At 42.2% G+C, this 21,489-nt stretch overlaps 1 protein-coding gene across 2 annotated transcripts in view; it reads right to left on the bottom strand.

The window, feature by feature from the left end:
- The window catches only part of LOC136707078 (NACHT, LRR and PYD domains-containing protein 12-like), a 112,521-nt gene that overhangs the window by 6,964 nt on the left and 84,068 nt on the right, over window positions 1-21,489 (bottom strand). For both annotated transcript variants that reach the window (XM_066680957.1, XM_066680956.1), the window contains 4 exons: window positions 19,100-21,358; window positions 17,506-17,673; window positions 11,886-12,056; window positions 10,267-10,437 (listed from right to left, as the gene is read on the bottom strand). In XM_066680957.1, coding sequence (XP_066537054.1) covers window positions 10,267-10,437; window positions 11,886-12,056; window positions 17,506-17,673; window positions 19,100-21,358 — 2,769 coding nt within the window. The remainder of the gene's footprint in view (window positions 1-10,266; window positions 10,438-11,885; window positions 12,057-17,505; window positions 17,674-19,099; window positions 21,359-21,489) is intronic.

Below are 21,489 nucleotides of genomic sequence, written 5' to 3'. Positions count from 1 at the left end.
TTTCAATATCCAATTTGAGAAAGCAGATGACCCACTAAAAAGGCATTTACTTCAATCCTAGACTCTATTGGTATTACTCAAAGTGTAACAGGGCCTACCCACTACTGTTGTCACACATTAGACTTAGTTTTGACACTAGGTCTTATTCATTCATTCATTCATTGTCTGTAACCCTTATCCATTTCAGGGCAGATGTGGGTCTGGAGCCTACCCAGAATCATTGGGTGCAACGCAGGAACACACCCTGGAGGGGTCACCAGTCCTTCACAGGGCGACACACGCTCACACGTTGACTCACACACTCACTCCTACAGACACTTTTGACTCACCAATCCACCTACCAACATGTGTTTTTGGAGCATGAGAGAAAACCGAAGCACCCGGAGGAAACCCACGCAGACACAGGGAGAATACAGCACAATCCTCACAGACAGTCACCCGGAGCAGGACTCGAACCCACAACCTCAAGGTCCCTTGAGCTGTGTGACTGCGACACTACCGGCCGCGCCACCAGGTCTTAACATAGACAAAATTAATATCTTACCACAAACCTCAGTAATCTCCCATCATTACCTAATTTCATATGAGCTATGCCTTAGCCATAATATATGTATACCCCCTCGCTATCCTACAAAGAGAATAATAAAACCATCTACAACCCTACAATTTATAGAAAACCTCCCAGAACTATCAACCCCAGTTCCCACACAATCAGACCCAATGGAGCTAGATGTACTAACTGACTACTTAGAAAAAAGCTGTTGATCGACTTTAGAAAATGTGATGTCACTTAAAAGAAAAAGGATGATACAGAAAAAGCTTGTCCCAAGGTACAATGATAAAACCTGTGCCCTAAATCAAACAGCATGGAAACTAGAGCGGAAATGGTGATCGACCAAGCTGGAAGTGTTCCACTCTGCCTGGAAGGACAGCCTTATAGAGTATAGAAATGCTCTCACTAAAGCTCGCTCAGCATATCTGGCCTTGCTGATCTACAATAATAAAAATAATCCTAGAGTACTGTTTAGTGTGTTTTCCATAACCTCAAAAAATCAGGCAGGTACTGAACCACAAATTCCGACAACTCTCGATTGTTTTAATAATAAAATTGAGCATATTAGACAACAAACTCAACCCACAGTATTAAACCCAACCTGGCTGCCACCCTGTGTGGCAAATATAAAACATAACGTAATTGTAAAAGAAAGACTTGAAACCTTTTACCCACTCCCACAGTCAGAACTAGAGAAGATTATCACCTCTGCAAACTGTAAAACTTCACAACGCAATTCCCACAAAATTACTCAAAAGCTTTTAAACTAGCAGTCATTAAACCTCTGATCAAGAAACCAAATCTTGATGTTAGCACATCTAATGTCTAATTACAGGCCTATTTCTAATCTGCCATTTCTATCCAAGATCTTAGAAAAAGCTGTGGCCCAACGACTTAGTTCAGATCTAGATAAGAATCATAGATATAAAAAATTACAATCTGGATTCAGGCCACATCATGGTACAGAGACAGCTCTAGTCAAGATAACAAATGATCTTCTTCTTGCCTCTGATCAAGGCCATGTATCCCTGTTGGTGCTTCTTGACCTCAGCACAGCTTTCGATACAATAGACCACAATATTCTCCTAGAAAGGTTAGAAAACATGGTTGGAATCACAGGGACAGCCCTATCATGGTTCAAATCTTACTTAACGGAACGTTATCAATTGGTAAATGTAAACATGTAAATCTAAATTCAAATTTGGAATTCCGCAAGGCTCTATTTTAGGACCAGTATTATTTACATTATACATGTTACCGCTAGGCACAGTTATAAGAAACCATGACATTAACTTTCACTGTTACGCAGATGACACCCAATTGTATATTTCAGCCAAGCCCGATGACAAACACAGATTAAAGAAAATAGAGGACTGTGTAAAAGACGTGAAAGGCTGGATGTTGCGTAACTTCCTCCTTCTAAACAGCGACAAATCAGAGGTCCTGCTTTTGGGTCCAAAAGTGGCAAGGAATAAATGATCAGATTTCATTTTAAATCTCGCTGACTTTCCAGTTAAACCTGGTTCAGCAGCAAAAAATCTTGATGTCATAATTGACTCGGATTTATCATTTCATCAACACATAGGCAGTAATCACTAGGACTGCTTTTTTACATCTTCACAACAACTCCACAATTAGAAATGCCTTATCCCTGCAGGAGCAGACATTAGTACATGCCTTTATTACTTCAAGACTTGACTACTGTAATACACTACTGTCAGGATGCACAGCAGAAATTTTACTTCAACTCGTTCAAAATGCTGCAGCCAGGGTCCTCACTAAAACTAGAAAATTTGAACATATCAGCCCTGTTCTAACATCACTTCATTGGCTGCCTGTTAAATTCCCTATTGATTAAAAAATTCTGTTCTTAACGTATAAAGCTCTACATGGGCTCACTCCTGAATATCTTCAGGTGTTCACCTTCAGATGTATTATATCCTAATATGAGCCTCCATGTTTACTCAGATCACAGAGTACTGGACCTTTAATTGTTCGCAGAATTCAGAAGACCTCAGCTGGGGGAAGAACTTTTTCTTATAAAGCCTCCAACTCTGGAATGATCTTCCAGAAAAAGTTCGGGACTCAGACACAGATACAATCTTCAAATCTAGGCTAAAAGCTCATTTGTTTAGTTTATCTTTTGGTAGTTAATGCTCATCCAAACAGATCACAATTAACTCCATCCCTCTACCTTTTTCTGAGTAAATGACCGCTCACTGATGGATGACTGTCAAGCTCCTGCTCCACTCTTCAGACCAGCTGCCCACGCTTCAGGCACCACCACTGGCCTAGGAGCTGCACCTACAATGAAGTTCTCGCCGACTCCTAACTATTACCAGTAGATTGACCAGAGGAGGGTAGGTCCACCCATGTGAGCCTTGGTTCCTCCCAAGGTTTCTTCCTCAACTCTGAGGGAGTTTCTCTGTGTCACTGTCGCACCTGGCCTCACTCTCCTGGGGGTTTTTAACATTCTTTACATTTTTACATTTCAGAACTGATCCCAGAGATTCACCAGATTTATCCCTAAGATTACAGACAGCTAGTCTGAAAGGGAATAAACAGAGTAATTTTAATAATGTCAGAACGGTACACATGGTGCTTGGTGTACGTGCAGAAGGGGCACATGACAGTGGGGTGTACGTGACTGGGGTCCTATATATACTGCAACAAATGTATGAATAAACTAGAGATTGGAGTGAATACTTGACTCTGTGTCTTTATTACCTTGATTACTCCTCGAGCCTGAGAATCGGTCTTCCTTCCTGGTTGCACTTAGACAATTGCCATAACACACCCTAGCTCTTGAAAACTCAGTGGAAAGTAAGGTAAATGTGGGCTGATGGTGATGCTCTTATAAACACATGCTGTTTCTCACTGGCTGTAGAATTTTGCTGGTTTATTTTGTTTTATTTTAATGACAAACAAAGATCTCATGCAGTTCTCTACCACCTCATTCCACATTAAATGGTGCAGCAGTTTATATTTTGGTGCCTTGTTCCACCTTAAATCATGCTGTAATTATATTAGAATGCTTTATTCTCTGCCTTAAATTGTAAAGACATTCTGAGCCTCTTTCCACCTTAAATGGTTTACGTTAAAATGCATTTTCTTTGTGTACTATGAGCTATTTGAAATAAACTTGCCTCTTTAAAAAGGGACCTCAAATTTGCAAATGCCTTTTCACAAAAACGTTAAAATTGAGGATTATAAAATAATGATTAATGATTGTCTGTTAAAACATGTAACTTTATTCATTCATTCATTCATTCATTTATTGTTAGTAACCTTTATCCAGTTCAGGGCGGCAGTGGGTCCGGAGCCTACCCGGAATCACTCGGCGCAAGGCAGGAACACACCCTGAAGGGGGAGCCAGTCCTTGACAGGGCAACACACACTCACACCTACGGACAATTTTGAATCTCCAATTCGCCTACCAATATGTAATTTTGGAGCGTGGGAGGAAATCGGAGCTCCCGGAGGAAACCCACACAGACACAGGGAGAACACACCACACTCCTCACAGACAGTCACCTGGAGAAAACCCACGCAGACACAGGGAGAACACACCACACTCCTCACAGACAGTCACCCGGAGGAAACCCACACAGACACAGGGAGAACACACCACACTCCTCACAGACAGTCACCTGGAGGAAACCCACACAGACACAGGGAGAACACACCACACTCCTCACAGACAGTCACCTGGAGGAAACTCACGCAGACACAGGGAGAACGCTCCTCACAGACAGTCACCCGGAGGAAACCCACGCAGACACAGGGAGAACACACCACACTCCTCAGAGACATTCACCCGGAGGAAACCCACACAGGGAGAACACTCAACACTCCTCACAAACAGTCACCCGGAGGAAACCCACGCACACACAGGGAGAACACACCACACTCCTCACAGACAGTCACCCGGTGGAAACCCACGCAGACCCAGGGAGAACACACCACACTCCTCACTGACAGTCACCTGGAGGAATCCCATGCAGACACAGGGAGAACACACCACACTCCTCAGAGAACTAAAATGTAACTAAAATGGTTTGAAGCATTTGAAACACATATTGCCACCTGCTGTTCAAATAATAAAAAGTACACTACATTTGCCTGATTCACTTGTGTTGATCATAAGCTTTGTTTGAAATGCTCCCACACTTGGGATCTTGGTCACTTTCTTGTGTTTTACATATTATGCAAATTCAAATGGCCCCTCAAAATACTCTCACACTCACGCTGGCTCCATTCAAAACCCTCGAATACAGAGGATTGTGGAGGACTTTTATACTATTTCTGTAGTTTGGGAATAACACCTGACATTCAAACCAAATACTAATGTCCTTTTTCATTATTTTTAAAGAGGAAAGTCAACCAAAAATAGACATATTTATTTGTTCATATGTTTTGCAAATACACAAACTACATTTAATATTCTGATTTCTGAACACTCTGAACCACTGTGTTGATTCACTTCTGCTTTGAAAACTTGAGACTCGTTTTAACAGTGTGTTAAGTGAACCAGCCCTACTGCCTAGTGTTTTCTCTTTCTCTCTATGTGCTTAGTTTTTCTATGCCTCTGTTTTCCTTTAGTTTATATTTGTCCTGGTCATTGTTTATGGTTAGTTTCTTACTTTATCTCCATGTGTGGCTTTAGGTTAGAGGTCTGCACAAGGTGGGGTTGTATGTGCTTTCTGTGTGATCCATGTAATAAATGCTGGGTGGCGTCTGGTAGGCGTCTGGAGCGCCTAGTCAAGAATTCTGGTCTTACTGTGCACTTAATGGCATATACTGACCACATGATTTCTTATAATGCTGCTTTAAAGTCTGCCTGTTCTGCACACATTTCATCTCTTATTAATAATTCTGGTAAAAAGCCCAAAACACTTCTCTACTGTTAGTAAACTCATTCAGCCACAGACATTCAAGAACTTTAACACTGCTGAGCAATGTGAAGATTTTCATAGATTTTTAATGAGAAGATTACTAAAATCTACCATCAACTCCTCTCATCTCCTTCTTCACCTGAGCATTGTTTCCATTTGAGCCCAGCTCATAAACCCCTGGCTAATTTCCTTCCCATTGATCCAGGCTTTATATCAGAGCTTATAGTTAAATCTATTGCTTGTACCTGTTCTCCTCAATGCTGCTCAAAACCCACTTCTTAAAAACTGTTCCATCATTTTATCCAGCCCTATTTCCCATCTCATTAATATGTCTCTTGCCTCAGGTCATGTCCCCATAGGCCTTAAAACATCTGCCATCACACCCATTCTCAAAAAACCTGGTCTGAACACAGACAACCTTGATAATTTCCAACTTATTTCTAACCTCCCCTTTTTAGCTAAGCTGTTAGAAAGGGTGGTGGCCATTCAGTTAGAGTCATTGCTGATGGACAATAATCTTTTTGAGCCTTTTCAGTCTGGCTTCCGCACAAAACACAGTACTGAGACAGCCCATCTGTGGGTTTTAAAAGATATCCTACTTGCTACTGACTCTGGTGCACTCAGTATCCTTCTTCTCTTAGATTTGAGTGCAGCATTCGACACTGTTAATCACAGCATACTCATCTCCCATCTCTCAGCTATTGGTATAACTGACACAGCACTTTCCTGGTTCATCTCTTACTTTACCAATATATCTCATTTTGTTGCTCTTGGTACACACAGATCTTCCCCTAGTACTGTTACACAAGATGTTCCCCAAGGTTCAGTCCTAGGCCCTATACTATTCATCATCTACGTGCTGCCACTTGGTCAGATCATCCACAGCCATGGTCTGAATTATCATTGTTATGCAGATGATACTCAAATATACGTGAACACCAAAAATACCTCCACTCTGCCCTTATTTCCTGCGTTCAGAATCTGAGACACTGGTTGCACGCCAACTTTTTGAAACTCAACACAAAAAAAACTGAAGTCTGGCCCCAAGTCCACTCTTTCAAAAATTTCTGATACTCCACTTAACTTTGATGGTGTGGCTGTAAAAACCTCTCCAGTTGTTCGCAATTTAGGTGAACTTCTTGACTCCTCTCTGTCCTTCAAACCCCATATTAAGGCCCTAACCAAAACATCTTTTTTCCTTCTACGTAATAATGCTCGCCTTCATCCCCTGCTTTCTGTTAAGGACACTGAAATTCTGGTCCATGCTTTCATTTCCTCCCGTTTAGACTACTGTAATTCTCTCTTCATTGGCCTTCCTTCTACGGCCATACACTCCCTTCAGTGTGTTCAGAACTCTGCTGCTCGGGTCCTCTCTTATTCTAAAAAATCAGCTCATATCACCCCTGTTCTTCATCAGCTCCACTGGTTACCTGTCTCACTCCGTATTCAGTTTACAGTTCTCCTGCTCACATACAAAGCTCTGTGTAACAATGTCAATTCCTTGTTAATAGTGTTCAGTTAAAGTCTGTCTTTATATGTTATTTTCATGTTTATTTATGTATAATTTCACAAAATGTATTTGTTTATGTAACTCACCTGACGTGTGTGTGTAACTCCAGTTAGTGTGTGGAACCTTTCTTTTGATTTTTTTGTTACCCCTACGTTTGGTTTCTGGGGACAGCCCCTTTATAAGGTGTAGTTTCGCGCCCATCCGCCCCCTTTTCTCTGTGGCATTTGGCGGGAGCGGTGAGTGAAAGTTTGGGAAGTTGAGTAATTTTTAAACCATCTGTAATAAACAATAATATCTTTGTTTGGTTTGTGTAGGGGCTTAGAGTGAGTGACCGCTAACCAGAGTGTGATATTTTGATCATTGTTTTGTCAGGTATAATCAGTTGCTGTATTCAGTACATTACTGTGTGCACCCTCCCCGCCGCGCCGCCCCCTTTTCTCTGTGGCATTTGGCGGGAGCGGGGCTTAGAGTGAGTGACCGCTAACCGGAGTGTGATATTTTGATCATTGTTTTGTCAGTTTTCTCATCCAATAAATGGAGATGCACTTCAAAACATGTCGGTGGTCCGGTCATTATTAACCAACACAACGCAGAGAAAATAAGAAGAAGCCACCGGTTACATCTGCACGGTCTGGCACCAGCCGACCTTTCTGAACTTTTACACTCCTACTGTCCTACAAGATCACTGAGGTCCTCTGAGAGTGGTCTTTTGTCAGTACCAAAATTTAAATTAGTTACCGCTGGTGGTAGATCATTCAGAGTGATGACACCCAAGCTCTGGAATTCATTACCACAGAATCTTCATCTTTGCTCTTCATTTTCTGCTTTAAATCCCAGTTAAAGACCTACCTCTTCTCTCAGGACTTCTGCACTCTACAGGCATAAGTGTCTTACCCTTTTCTTTTTAAATCTTCTCCTCTTTGTGTAAAGCGACCTTGGGAATTAGAAAGGCACTATATAAATATAACTTGAAAAAGGTGGAATCCTAAATAAAATAGCTGATTTTTTAAAGGTGGAATTTGATAATGGTGGCCTCCAAAATTTTTATTAATGTAGCAGTCTTTTAAAGATGGTGGTATTTTAAAGGTAGTATTGGATAGATTGTTCTATAAATTTATCCTCATAAATATTAACCAGCATATAAGCGAATATTGCAATGATGCTAGCACTACGTGACAAACCAAATTCATTACTTTTTATTATTATTGCCTAAATCCCCATTACTTCTTCACTCTCACATCAATACTCTACTAACTACACTGTAGCATAATAACAGACGTAATTGTGATACTGTTTATTTTTATCAGTAGTTTGATCTGAGTCCACTGCGAGTCTTGGTTCCTCCCAAAGATTCTTCCTCCAGCCTTGAGGGAGTTTTTACTGCTGCTGTTACCTTCGGCTGTTCACTCTGAAGCTGGCCTACAAAGACAAAAATGGACCAGCCCCTCCTGATTTTATGGCAATTATCAAGATTTGATCTGGACCTTGAGCCCTTCAAGCTTCAAGGACAGCTCAATTTGACCCACCATCCTTCAAGACACATGGAAGACAAGCATCCAGACTCTTCCCTGCACCGTTCTGACCAGATTTTTCCTGTCCTCACTGATCTCTTCAATCAGGCCCTGAGCCAGTCTGGTGTACCTACATGTTTTCAAACTTCTGTCATCATACCAGTTCCAAAAATACAGAACACCTCTGCACTAAATGGCTACAGACCAACTGCTTTAATAGGTGTATCCATGAAGTGTTTTGAGAGATTTCTACTTCAGTTTCTTAAATCCAGGACCAATACCATGGTTCCTGACCTTCTACTGGATAAACTGCAGCAACTCAGTATCCCCCCATCAGTCTGCTGCTGGATCCACAACTTCTTGTCTAAAAGGAAACTGTATGTCAGGGTCAGCAACTTCATTTCAGACCTTCTCTGCCTCAGCATTGGTGTTCCTCTGGGATGCAGGCTTTCTCCTCTGCTCTACACCAGTGACTGCAATTCTGAGAGTAACTCGGTTAAACTCATTAGGTTTGCAGATGACAAAACCCTCATTGGCGTCATCTCAAACGAGTCCTTCTACCAGGAGGAAGAAACATGGCTGATGTCGTGGTGTGAGGCTGCCATGGTCTAATGGTCCTCCTGTGCTCCTGTCCTTCATCATATTGTGAATCACGTATTCAGTTCTGTTTTCCCTGTCATGTGTCTTTCCTGTTGTTTCTAGCCACGCCCCTCACCTGTGAGTCCTAAATGTTCACAGGTGTTTCCTATCATGTTTACCTTTATAAGCCCTCTCATGTTAGTTAGTCTTTGTTGCTCATTTTTGGTGCTTGTGTTAGTGCTTCTGTTCCCCTTTTGATGATTAATAAAGGTTTCATCTCGGCTATTGCTTCTGTTCTGTCTTGTTCCTCCCACCCCAGCGTTACACAGAGGCAAACAGACTGTAACTAAACACACAAAAAATCATGAAGACAATCACAGACTCCAGAAAGGAAACCACCCCACTACCACCACTGGAAATACATGGCTCCACAGTCAGCAGAGCAGAGTCCTACAAAGTCCTGTGCACCATTCAGCAGGACCTCAGATAGGGAAGACACAACACTACAGTTATGAAGATGGCCCAGCAGCACTTGTACATCCTGCAGCAAATCAGGAATGTTTTTTCCACGTTGGCAAAGACCGAGACTGATGTCTGAAGTCTCAGATTAACCCTCATCTTTACAGCTTCTTTCCCAAGACCAACGCCCACCCAAACAAGGACCGTTCTCATATCCGGCTGCTTTAGATTGTACACTTAATCTGCTGTACGTACATTTTACACACACACACACACACACACACAAACCTCCTGAAATATGTCTGTCTCATAAAATGTTTACCTCTCCATCTTTAATTATGATTGTTTGTTCTGTACATATCCTCTGTGGCACATTCTTTACTTGTTGCTTGTTTCTTCATGTAATGTGTATTTTGTGTTTAATTAGACTATGTTTAACTTGTAATTCTTTTTATTCACTTAGATTTATGTTAATGTTGACACCTGCATCAAAAACCCTTGTACAGCACATACCTGGTGAATAAAAGATTCTGATCAAATTAAATTACTGGGTACAGATTTTTAATAATGAATCAACATCATAATTCTTCTTTAATGAAGTTCTACAGTAATTTACAGCCAGAGACTCTGTGCTCAGTTTCCTAAAAACTGAAGTTAACATTCTGCTGTAATATGAACTGTAATAATGTAATGAAGTACAGTAGTAGTTCAGTTCAGGAATGAATTTATACCAAAATCCAAAAAGCTGTGTAAACTCACCTGAGAGTTTCCAGTTTACAGAGTGGACTCTTCAGTGCAGCAGAGAGCCGCTCCACTCCTGAATCCCGCAGGTCATTGTTACTGAGGTCCAGCTCTTTCAGGGAGTTTTCTGACTGCAGAACTGATCCCAGTGATTCACAAGATTTATCCCTAAGACCACAGAGAGCTAGTCTGAAAGAGAATAAACAGAGTAAGGGTGCAACTATTAATTAACTCAGTTCACTAAAATCAATGACCAAATTAAATGAAAACAAATTCAATAGTCGATTAGCTGGTGTCATGTTCACGTGTTTCTTGTGCCATATAAGAATTATTTTACATTACCTCTTACTATAGAGCAGATGTTCCTGACGGTTAGTACCACCAATTACATTTGAATTACCTTTAAAATCATTGTTTACTGTACAGTCTCATGCCCCTTTAACACATGAACTCCAGAGACTTTCTAGAGAAACTTCAGAGTGTTGAGTCCGGAGATGTCCCTGAGTGGACCACTCACACATGCAGTCCTCACACTCAGACTTCATCCGGAGTCTTTACCAGGGCGCGAGGAGGATAAAGTCCAGGTAATGTCCGAGATGAATGTTGCAGGTGGTCGCACTCACACACACACTACTCTGAGTAAAGTCCAGAACATTTCTGGATTACTGCACATGTGTGAAAGGGGCTTTATGTGCGTTCTGTGTGATCCATGTAATAAATGGTGGGTGGGATCAGATTCACAATGCGCACGGTCACCGTGGGTAAAAAGCCCGTACACTGCGGGTTTGAGCGGGCAGGTACTTTAGTTTCTTACTTACTGGGCTCAGACGGTCAGATTATTGTTTACCTGCACAGAGCGAGTAGAAGAAAATACCTGCAGGTGAACTGCTGACAAAAACAAATAAATCAAACTCCTATTTAATATAATTCATGCACATAATGAATCAGTCGTACATCCTCCACTAGAAATAACTGGGACACTAAATATATTTGAGTCTTCAGCCACATTTTGGAGCAGAGAAACTGCATGCTGTTTATAGCAGTCTACAAGAGTCCACTTTAAGTAGTTAAGACTAAAGCTAATTCTGAACACCACACCAAACCAGTGATAATGATGGAATTCAACTGAGTGTCCTGCTTTATTGGTTATTTCACAGTGTTTAAATATTAATGTAATAACATGATTGACTCAGTTTTCAGAGAACTTTGTGTTGAACTGCTCTTAATATCTGCTCTCATGAGGACTGTGGGTCTGTGCTCATTGTAAGTGTGCAAAAAGGGGAATTTCTGCTCTGTGTCCAATCAGAACATCAAAGAGTGGAGAATAAGCCACTGTCCATGTCTCCAAAGACTCAGAAATCAAAATTGAGGAGCTTTTCTGCTCAAAGGTGCATTTCTGTGTGCTACTGTCTAAATCTGTCCAATCACAGCGCTGGACCTCCCGGAGTCTCTCCAATCACAGTGCCTGACCTGTCCGAGTCTCTCCAATCACAGAGCTGGACATGTCCGAGTCTCTCCAATCACAGAGCTGGACCTCTCCGAGTCTCTCCAATCACAGCGCTGGACCTCTCCGAGTCTCTAATATCACAGCTCTGGACCTGACCGAGTCAAAACAAAACAAAAATCATGAAACTCACCTGAGAGTCTCCAGTTTACAGAGTGGACTCTTCAGTGCAGCAGAGAGCAGCTCCACTCCTGAATCCTGCAGGACATTGTTACTGAAGTCCAGCTCTTTCAGGGAGGAGTTTGACTGTAGAACTGATCCCAGAGATTCACAAGATTTATCCCCAAGTCTACAGCCAGTCAGTCTGTTAAAAATGTACAGCACAATTAAACAGAGATGTTAATAAAGAAGTAAGTAAAATTTATTTCTACAGCACATTTAAAATGTAAGGGGTAGGAAATTTTTTGAAAAATTAACACTATACATTTTTTTTTATATTTACTTTGTGTTTTAAAACCAACTGGGTTTTTTACTCTGAGTGTAGATGTTTTTATTTAATCCTTTTCATTGGTTTAGGTTTTTCTTAATAAACTTAATATTTTAATAATAGTGAGTTATAACTGAGTTAACAGCACTAGACCAGCAGGGGGCGTGCCCTACTTAAAGGCTAAGCACCAGCTCTATGAAAGTGTCAAACAAATAAATACAGTGGAATTTGAGTTCCTAACTTGTGTTTATTGATAGTCAGAAAAAAAATGGTATTTCTTACTAATTCAAACCCCCCCCCCCCCACCAACAGTGTTGAGAAACTCTAATAGGCGTCTTGTCTGTGACGTAGATGGTGGACAACAACTCTAGAAGCTGCACTTAATTTAATGCAAAATGACGAAAAGGTGTGTTGTTTTTGGCTGCAATCTTTCAATGTACAGTGGGACATCTGTGAACAAATGGCCCAAAGATCCCAAAATATCCAGAAAATTGACTAAATTTGTCAACTTTAAACAGGCACTTTGAAAAGGACCCTCCGCTCACTCCGTTATATGTAGCTCATTTCACTGGCGCTTTTCCAACAATATGGGCATGTAAGGACACCAACGAAAGGTGTTCAAGAGCCTCTGTAACATGGAGGTAAACAGGGTAAGGACACTCACTTCGCCTGTTTTAGTTGGTGTTAGTTAACGTTAGCTTGACTCGCTAAACTCGGTGCTCAGATTATACTCGGCTACGTAGCTGCATTACGGAGGTTTATAGTGTCGGATGAATTTGAGTTCGACTTCAATCACATTTACAAGAATAACGCTACCTCTAAATTTGTGTTTAGCTTATTGCTAGGCTATTGTCATGAATAATGTTGGTTATTTAGCTAGATACTGTCATAACAGTCAGTCACAACGGTGTTTTACCGCGGCGTTGTTCAGCTGTTGTCCACCAGTGACGTCACGGTTGCGTTCAGGAATTTCTGTAGCGAGCTCGGGTTTTTACGTCAATTTAATAAAATTATCAGTTTTAAAGCGAATTAAGCAGCTATTTTCATTTTAATTCATGCTTATATATGTCAGTAACTACAATAATGTGAAATATTCATGGAGGTCCATTAAGTGGTGCTTAGCCTTTAAGAGGACGGCTGGGTGTGTATAAAACGGGCAGAAGTGTGGCTCAGAAAGCCAGAGTTGGATCATGTGTGTACCACGCCAATAGCATTAGCATTAGCCTAGCTATGTTGCTATAGTATTATACATGGTGTATCTGTGAGTGGAGGGTGTGCTATTGGGGTGTAGTGTATTAGGGGTCTTTTATGAGTGAATACGTGTTGTGAATAAATCATTCAGTTGTGTTCTTATTGTGTTTATACATGAGTTTCTGAGTTTCACTGTGGTTTGTTTCTTTAAACTTATTTTATTAAGAATATGTTTATTTCATTATTTACTCATTTGTTTTGTGGATTCATTTTCTAATTCTTGTCTTATAACTGACAACTAATGAAAACCCCAAATTCAGTATCTCAGAAAAGTAGAATATTACTTATGACCAATAAAAAAAAGGATTTTTAGAAACACTGGCCGACTGAAAAATATGAACATGAAAAGTATGAGCATGTACAGCACTCAATACCTAAGTATTGGGGCTCCTTTTGCCTGAATTACTGCAGCAGTGCGGCATGGCATGGAGTCGATCAGTCTGTGGCACTGCTCAGGTGTTATATGAGAGCCCAGGTTGCTCTGATAGTGGCCTTCAGCTCTTCTGCATTGTTGGGTCTGTTGTATTGCATCTTCCTCTTCACAATACCCCATAGATTTTCTATGTGGTTAAGGTCAGGCGAGTTTGCTGGCCAATTAAGAACAGGGAGTCCATGGTCCTTAAACCAGGCACTGGTAACTTTGGCACTGTGTACTGTTGGAAAATGAAATCTCTCCATAAAGTTGGTCAGTAGCAGGAAGCATGAAGTGCTCTAAAATGTCCTGGTCGATGGCTGCGTTGACTTTGGACTTCAGAAAATACAGTGGACCAACACCAGCAGATGACATGGTACCCCAAACCATCAGTGACTGTGGAAACTTTACACTGGACCTCAAGCAACGTGGATTCTGTGCCTCTCCTTTCTTCCTCCAGACTCTGGGACCCTGATTTCCAAAGGAAATGTAAAAATTTCTTTCATCAGAGACATAACTGTGGACCACTTAGCAGCAGTCCAGTCCTTTATGTCTTTAGCCCAGGGGTGAGACGCTTCTGACACCGTCTCTTGTTCAAGAGTGGCTTGGAACAGCTGTGAACAGCCTCTTTACAATGACCTTTTGTGTCTTGCCCTGACTGTGTAAGGTGTTAGTGGTCGTCCTTTGTACAACTGTCCAGTCATCAGTCTTTCCCATGATTGTGGAGCCTACAGAACTAGACTGAGAGACCATTTAAAGGCCTTTGCAGGTGTTTTGAGTTGATTCACTGATTAGAGTGTGGCACCAGGTGTCTTCAATATTGAACCTTTTCACAATATTCTAATTTTCTGAGACACTTAATTTGGGGTTTTCATTAGTCGTGAGTTATAATCATCAAATTAAAACAAATAAACACTTGAAATATATCAGTCTGTGTGTAATGAATGAGTGTAATATACAAGTTTAACTCTTTGAGTGGATTTACTGAAATAAATCTACTTTTTTATGATATTCTAATTTTATGACCTGCACCTGTACATTGAAAGAAATGATCTATTTATTGCTGATTGTGTATCATTCATTCATTCCTTGTCTGTAACTAAAATGGTTTGAAGCATTTGAAACATATTGCCTGCTGTTCAAATAATAAAAAGTACATTACATTTGCCTGATTCACTTGTGTTGATCATAAGCTTTGTTTGAAATGCTCCCACATTTGGGATCTTGGTCACTTTCTTGTGTTTTACATATTATGCAAATTCAAATGGCCCCTCAAAATACTCTCACACTCACGCTGTCTCCAGTCAAAACCCTCGAATACAGAGGATTGTGGAGGACTTTTATACTCTTTCTGTAGTTTGGGAATAACACCCAACATTCAAACCAAATACTAATGTCCTTTTTCATTATTTTGTTAGAAGAAAGTCATGTTGTCTACAGCGGGACATAGGAACTGATGTACCTCAGATTCGAGGGTGCAGACCCTACCGAGGATCACTGGGCGTAGAGCAAGAACACACCCTGTAGAGTGTGTCTGTCCATCACAGGGCGCAACACACTCACACACATTCACATTCTCAATTCACCCCAACATGAGTGTTTGGACTGTGGGAGGAAACTGGAGGAAACCCACACAGACAGTGACCTGAGGCTGGAGCTGTGTGACAGTGACACTGGGCTGCCCCCGACTCATACAGAGGTAAAACAGACTAAATACACAACACCCCTTCACCTGAGTGTCTCCAGTTTACAGAGCACTCTTCATTATTGATCATAGACCACAGACAGTAGAATACGTCTTCATTAGGAAAGAGTTACAGTCATTTACTGCTACAGACTCTGTTCCTGAAAATAAACAAGTCACACTGCTTCTGTTTCACTGTAATAGTGTAATTTAACAGAGTAATGCAGCGTAATTTAATCTGAATAATGAAGTTACACTGTGGTGAAGATGGGCCTTTGACAGACTGCAGACTGGGATTAATATTAATAACCAACTCCCCTTTATCACTGCTTCTAAATGACACAAGTCTGAGTGTCAAAGCTCTGTCAGGAAACAGACGACTGAGACTCTGTGAGAAACACAACGAGCTGAAACTAGTTTACCACAAATATTCTAGCAGAGGTGACTCTGGGTTTTAACGGAATCAACAGCGCCTACAACTGGAAAAAAGACACACGACACATCTACATCTCTGTTATTCTCAGGACACTGTAATAACTAATATTTCTCATTGGGTACGAAGATGAAAGCTCAACATTTACTCTGTTACATCATCTTCTGTGTAAAGTCTTAAACATGTAATCAGTGTATTTTGGGGAGGAATGTGTGTAACTGGGGAAAGAGTCATATAAACTTGTAAAGAATCAGTACAATCCTAAGGGATGGATCGTGATGGAATCAGTATTAGATTAATGAGTTACTCAGACTGGGAGTCACCTTTGTAAACATAGTGTCACTGTCCAATTAAAAACACATATCTCCAACAATAGTAACGTTACAGGAGAAGGAAACAACCTTAACTTTCAATGGAAGTCAATGTAGAAAGAGTAATTAATTCAGAGTAATTTTGGAGCATTTCTATTGGTCATTCATCATCAGATTTACACACAGTGTGAAGGAGAGCTGCTGTGTTCAGATGTTGTAGTGAACTAAACACCCACAAACATGGAGATGTTTATCTGTGGACAGTGACAGTGTGTATTAATGCACACGTAGTTTACGTATTGTGTATTTTTATTTCTGTCACTAGGATTGTGTTACAGAGAAATTCCTAATGCTCAGCCAATGAGACAGAAGTGTTGTGTTAAACTGTTTCAAAGGAATGTTCTAAATTTAGAGCCCAGTGTTTGGAGAAATTATAGTTTATTTGTATTCAGTCAAACATTGGTCTATAACTGATTCATCAGGAAGGAGCTGAAATCCCTCCAATCAGAACTGAGTAACTACAACAAGGAATAAAGAGAATAAATGACAGACGTAAGAAAGATAGAAACTCTCTCAGGTCTGTGGAGTGTTGTTTGTCTTTGTCCCGTTTTAGTCTCGATTAAGAAGTTTAATTCAGCGCAGCACACCTCAAACCTGAGAGTGGAGAGAACTGTGGAGCTGTTTCACTGGAATCCAAGAGCTTCCCCACTCCTCCTTCACCCTCACAGCACAGAGGGGCTAACGGTTCATAAACAGAAGCTGAACACCTAGAGCTCCATCTGTGTGACCACCACCCAACTACAGCCAGAGTGTCTCTGAACGAGACCGTGGGGATTAGTCGTGTGGAGGTGAAGTCTCTCAGACTGATGCTGCTACACCTCAGGTGTCAGAGTGAGTGCTGAATCATGAAAGTTGCAGTTCTGCAGAATCCCTCTGCTCCCATTCGTCCAAGAGTTGAATCAGTGCAAAAGTAAGACCTTTGACCTCATTATTCGCTCAGAGAGTGATACCAGGTAATGATTGGAATTAATTAAATCTTCTTTTAGATTCCCTTTGTGGGTCTTCAGGTCGTTACCACATTAAATGTGTGTGTGTGTGTGTCCTTGATAAACTGCACTGACTGGATCAGATTCAGTGTTGGGTCAACTCTCCTTCATTAGAGGGAAATGCCACAAATAAAATAAATTATACTTCACCATCTACAACATCAAAGACTTTAACCCATAACACCTCACCTGAGAGTCTCCAGTTTACAGAGTGGACTCTTCAGTGCAGAGAGCAGCTCCACTCCTGAATCCTGCAGGTCATTGTTACTGAGGTCCAACTCTTTCAGGGAGTTTTCTGATTGTAGAGCTGTACCCAGAGATTCACAGGAGTCCTTGGTGAGTTCACAGCCACTCAGTCTGCAGAGAATAATATGTCATGGATGAGATTAAAGTATTTAATTAACCCTCTGGAGTCTGAGTCTTTTCAGCCACATCAGAGTCAGTCTGACACGCCTTGACCTTTTTACAAATTTCACCTTCCTATAAACCTTTAATCCCACCATGCTACACATTATGGTACAAATCAGCACCAAACACACGGTCTAAACACCAGTCAGATTTTAATCATCATCTTGAAGCTCCGGGCTCAGCTTTAAATGAAGCTGTGTGTAAATGTTTCTAAGACTAATGTGGGCGTACACAAACAGCTACACCTCTGTGTAGCGCTGTAATCCTCCAGTAAGAGCCGGATTACTGCTGTTATCATGGGAATAGCTGAACTTGTGAACGGAGGATTTGGGGCTTGTGCTCTGACTCACACTGAAACATGCCTCTGGACTCTTATCTTTCTGTAACAAAATGATAAAAGTTAATTTCTTTTCACCCTCCACATATTTGACGGCTTCTGGGGCTGTGTTTATAATGTTTCTAGGACAAAAACTCACTGAGAGTTTAAAGTATTAGGTGTGAGTTCTGATTGATCCCACTGTCAGGAGCACTGACCCCAGGGGGTAGAAATGGGATTAAAACTAATTCTGTTGGGGGTCTTCAGGGGCCTGGGTTGTGGGTTTGAACTGTACCTCAGGTACCTGTCTGTGATGAGTGTGGATTGGATAGTAAAGTGTCCTTATTTGAGTTTTGGTGAGTGTGTGTGTGAGTGTGTGCTCGCCTGTGAAAGACTGATGGCCCAGGATATTGATCTGCGATTAATTAATAGAAAGATTATATCTTTCTGCTGATAGTAAACGCTACAATGGAAATTATTCAGTAAGACATGCATGAAGAATGTTTTATACCAGTCTGGAGCTGAGAGAGGGGACAGTGAGGGGACAGTGGAACTGAGAGAGGGGACAGAGAGGGGACAGTGAGGGGACAGCGAGGGGACAGTGGAGCTGAGAGAGGGGACAGCGAGGGGACAGTGGAGCTGAGAGAGGGGACAGAGAGGGGACAGTGGAACTGAGAGAGGGGACAGAGAGGGGACAGTGAGGGGACAGCGAGGGGACAGTGGAGCTGAGAGAGGGGACAGCGAGGGGACAGTGGAGCTGAGAGAGGGGACAGAGAGGGGACAGTGGAGCTGAGAGAGGGGACAGTGGAGCTGAGAGAGGGGACAGTGAGGGGACAGCGAGGGGACAGTGGAGCTCAGAGAGGGGACAGTGGAGCTGAGAGAGGGGACAGTGGAGCTCAGAGAGGGGACAGTGGAGCTGAGAGAGGGGACAGTGGAGCTGAGAGAGGGGACAGTGAGGGGACAGTGGGTGTAGAAACAGGGAGGTGGTTGTAATGTTCTGGCTGATTGGTGTAAATGTAACAGTGAGAGACGTCACACTGATGTAGATGTAACACTCACTGAGCTTTTCTGCAGACAGCCACAGCTTGGATCAGTCTCCTATAACCCTCCGCTGATGTTCTGTATTTTCCCAGGTCCAGTTTCTCCAGCTCCTCCTCTGAGTTCAGGAGAATGTACGTTAGAGCTGAACACTGTCCAGGAGAGAGATAGGTGTCTGAGTGTTTCTCTGAGTTTAGAAACTCCTCAATCTCTCTGTAGAGGGACTGGTCCTTCATCTCAGACAGACACAGGAACAGATTGATGGAGCGCTCTGTGGAGATGGGATTATTATGATCTCTTTTGATTAATCTCTTGATGTACTCTGTGATTCTCTCTGGTCTCCTGTGTGTGGGGGTCAGTAGACCCTGTAGGAGACTCTGATTGGACTCCAGTGAGAGTCCCAGCAGGAACCGGAGGAACAGATCCAGGCGTCCATTCTGACTCTTCACAGCTGTTTTCACTGCTCCCCACAGAAGATAATCCAGAGAAACCTCCTCAGACTGATCTCTGTCAGCATCTGATTCAGAGTCACTTTCATAAACAGAATTCTCAACTTCAGAAAAAAAACTATTAAGTTCTCCTTCCTGACTGTCTTCTTCTTCTTCTTTATCCACTGTTCTCTGTGGAATATCACCCAGAGGATTCATCTCATCATCAGACCTCTCTTTATACTGTGGTTTAAAACACTGCAGTGGCTCCATGATGTCGTTCTGAAAGCAGTGAAACACAAAGACAGCAGCCAGGAACTCCTGAAAACTCAGATGAACAAAGCAGTAGACCTTCCTCTGGTGGATCACACACTCCTCTCTAAAGATCTCAGTGAAGATCCCAGAATACACTGAGGCCTCATTGACATCAATGCTGCTCTCTCTCAGGTCCTCTTCATAGAACATCACAATGCCCTTCAGCAGCTGTGTGAAAGCCAGTTCAGCCAGTTTCAGAAGCTCGGTTCTGTTGGACTCCAGCAGTTTCCTTTTGTCCCTCTTCTCTTTCTCCTCATACTTCTCCTTCTTCATGTTTGTCTGAGTGAGCAGGAAGTTTGAGTACATTTCAGTCAGAGTTTTAGGGATCTCTGTGTGACACTGTGTGATGATTCTCTGAAGAACAGTGGCTGAGATCCAGCAGAAGATGGGAATGTGGCACATGATGTGGAGGCTCCTCGCTGTCTTAATGTGGGAGATGATCTTCTGGGCTTGGTCTTGGTCCCTGATTCTCTTCCTGAAGTATTCCTCCTTCTGGGGGTCGGTTAATCCCTGAATTTCTGTCACACGGTGGATGTACCGAGGAGGGATCTGATTGGCTGCTGCTGGTCGGGAGGTGATCCAGATTAGAGCAGAGGGAAGCAGATCTCCTCTGATGAGGTTTGTCATTAACACACCCACTGATGATGTCATGGTGATGTCAGACACTTTCTCACACTGTTCAAAGTCCAGTGGAACTCTGCTTTCATCCAGACCATCAAATATAAACACAGTTCTGAGCTGGTCATATATCTCTGGGTCCAGATCTCTGAGCTCAGGATGGAAGGCACACAGAAGTCCATGAAGACTGTACTGATCATCTTTAATCAAGTTCAGCTCCCGGAACAGAAGCACAAACATGAGATCTACCTCCTGATTGGCTGCTCCTTCAGCCCAGTCCAGAATGAACTTCTGCACAGAGACAGTTTTTCCAATTCCAGCGATGCCTTTAGTCAGAACTCTTCTGATCTCCTGCTCTTCTGCTCCTTTATCCTCTTTTCTGTCTCTGAGTCTGAGATCTTCAGCCTTCACACCTCCATCAGGACCTTGTAGAGGTTTAAAGATGTCTGAGCAGTGGATTGGAGCGTCCTGCTGGTGTCTCCTGGGTGTTTTCTCCATCTGTAAAACCTCATGTTCTTCATTCACTCCTTCACTCTCTCCCTCGATGATGTAGAGCTGAGTGTAGACACTGTTCAGGAGGGTTTTATTCTCTGGGGTTCTGATTCCCTCAAATAAACTCTCGTACCTGTTCTTCAGGATGGTTCTGTGTCTCTCTGAAACTCTGTGGAGAACATCATCTGCTGGTTGGTGAGAACCCTGCTCCATGGACACTTTGTGTGGACGGGGAACAAGACGTGTTCTAGATATCGTTTTGCACTGAGGACAGACAAAGTCTTCTGACGGAGGAGAACGGTCCCAGAAGCTGCTGATGCACTGTCTGCAGAAACTGTGTCCACAGGAGATAGAGACTGGATCAGTCAGAAGATGGAGACCCAGTCCACACCTGGACTGACCCTGGAGCTGATCATTCATCCTCCACCTGAAGGAGACACAGTGGAAGACTGAGTTTAGGATTCAGACAGAAATAATCCATAACACAATCACAGAGAATATAGAGAGGATCTGTTCTCCTCCATTAGAGCACATTTCAAACAACCAAATACACACCAG

Source organism: Hoplias malabaricus, chromosome 9 (assembly GCF_029633855.1).
Source record: "Hoplias malabaricus isolate fHopMal1 chromosome 9, fHopMal1.hap1, whole genome shotgun sequence".
Lineage (NCBI taxonomy): Eukaryota > Metazoa > Chordata > Actinopteri > Characiformes > Erythrinidae > Hoplias > Hoplias malabaricus.
This window is presented reverse-complemented; position numbering and strand designations above follow the sequence as displayed.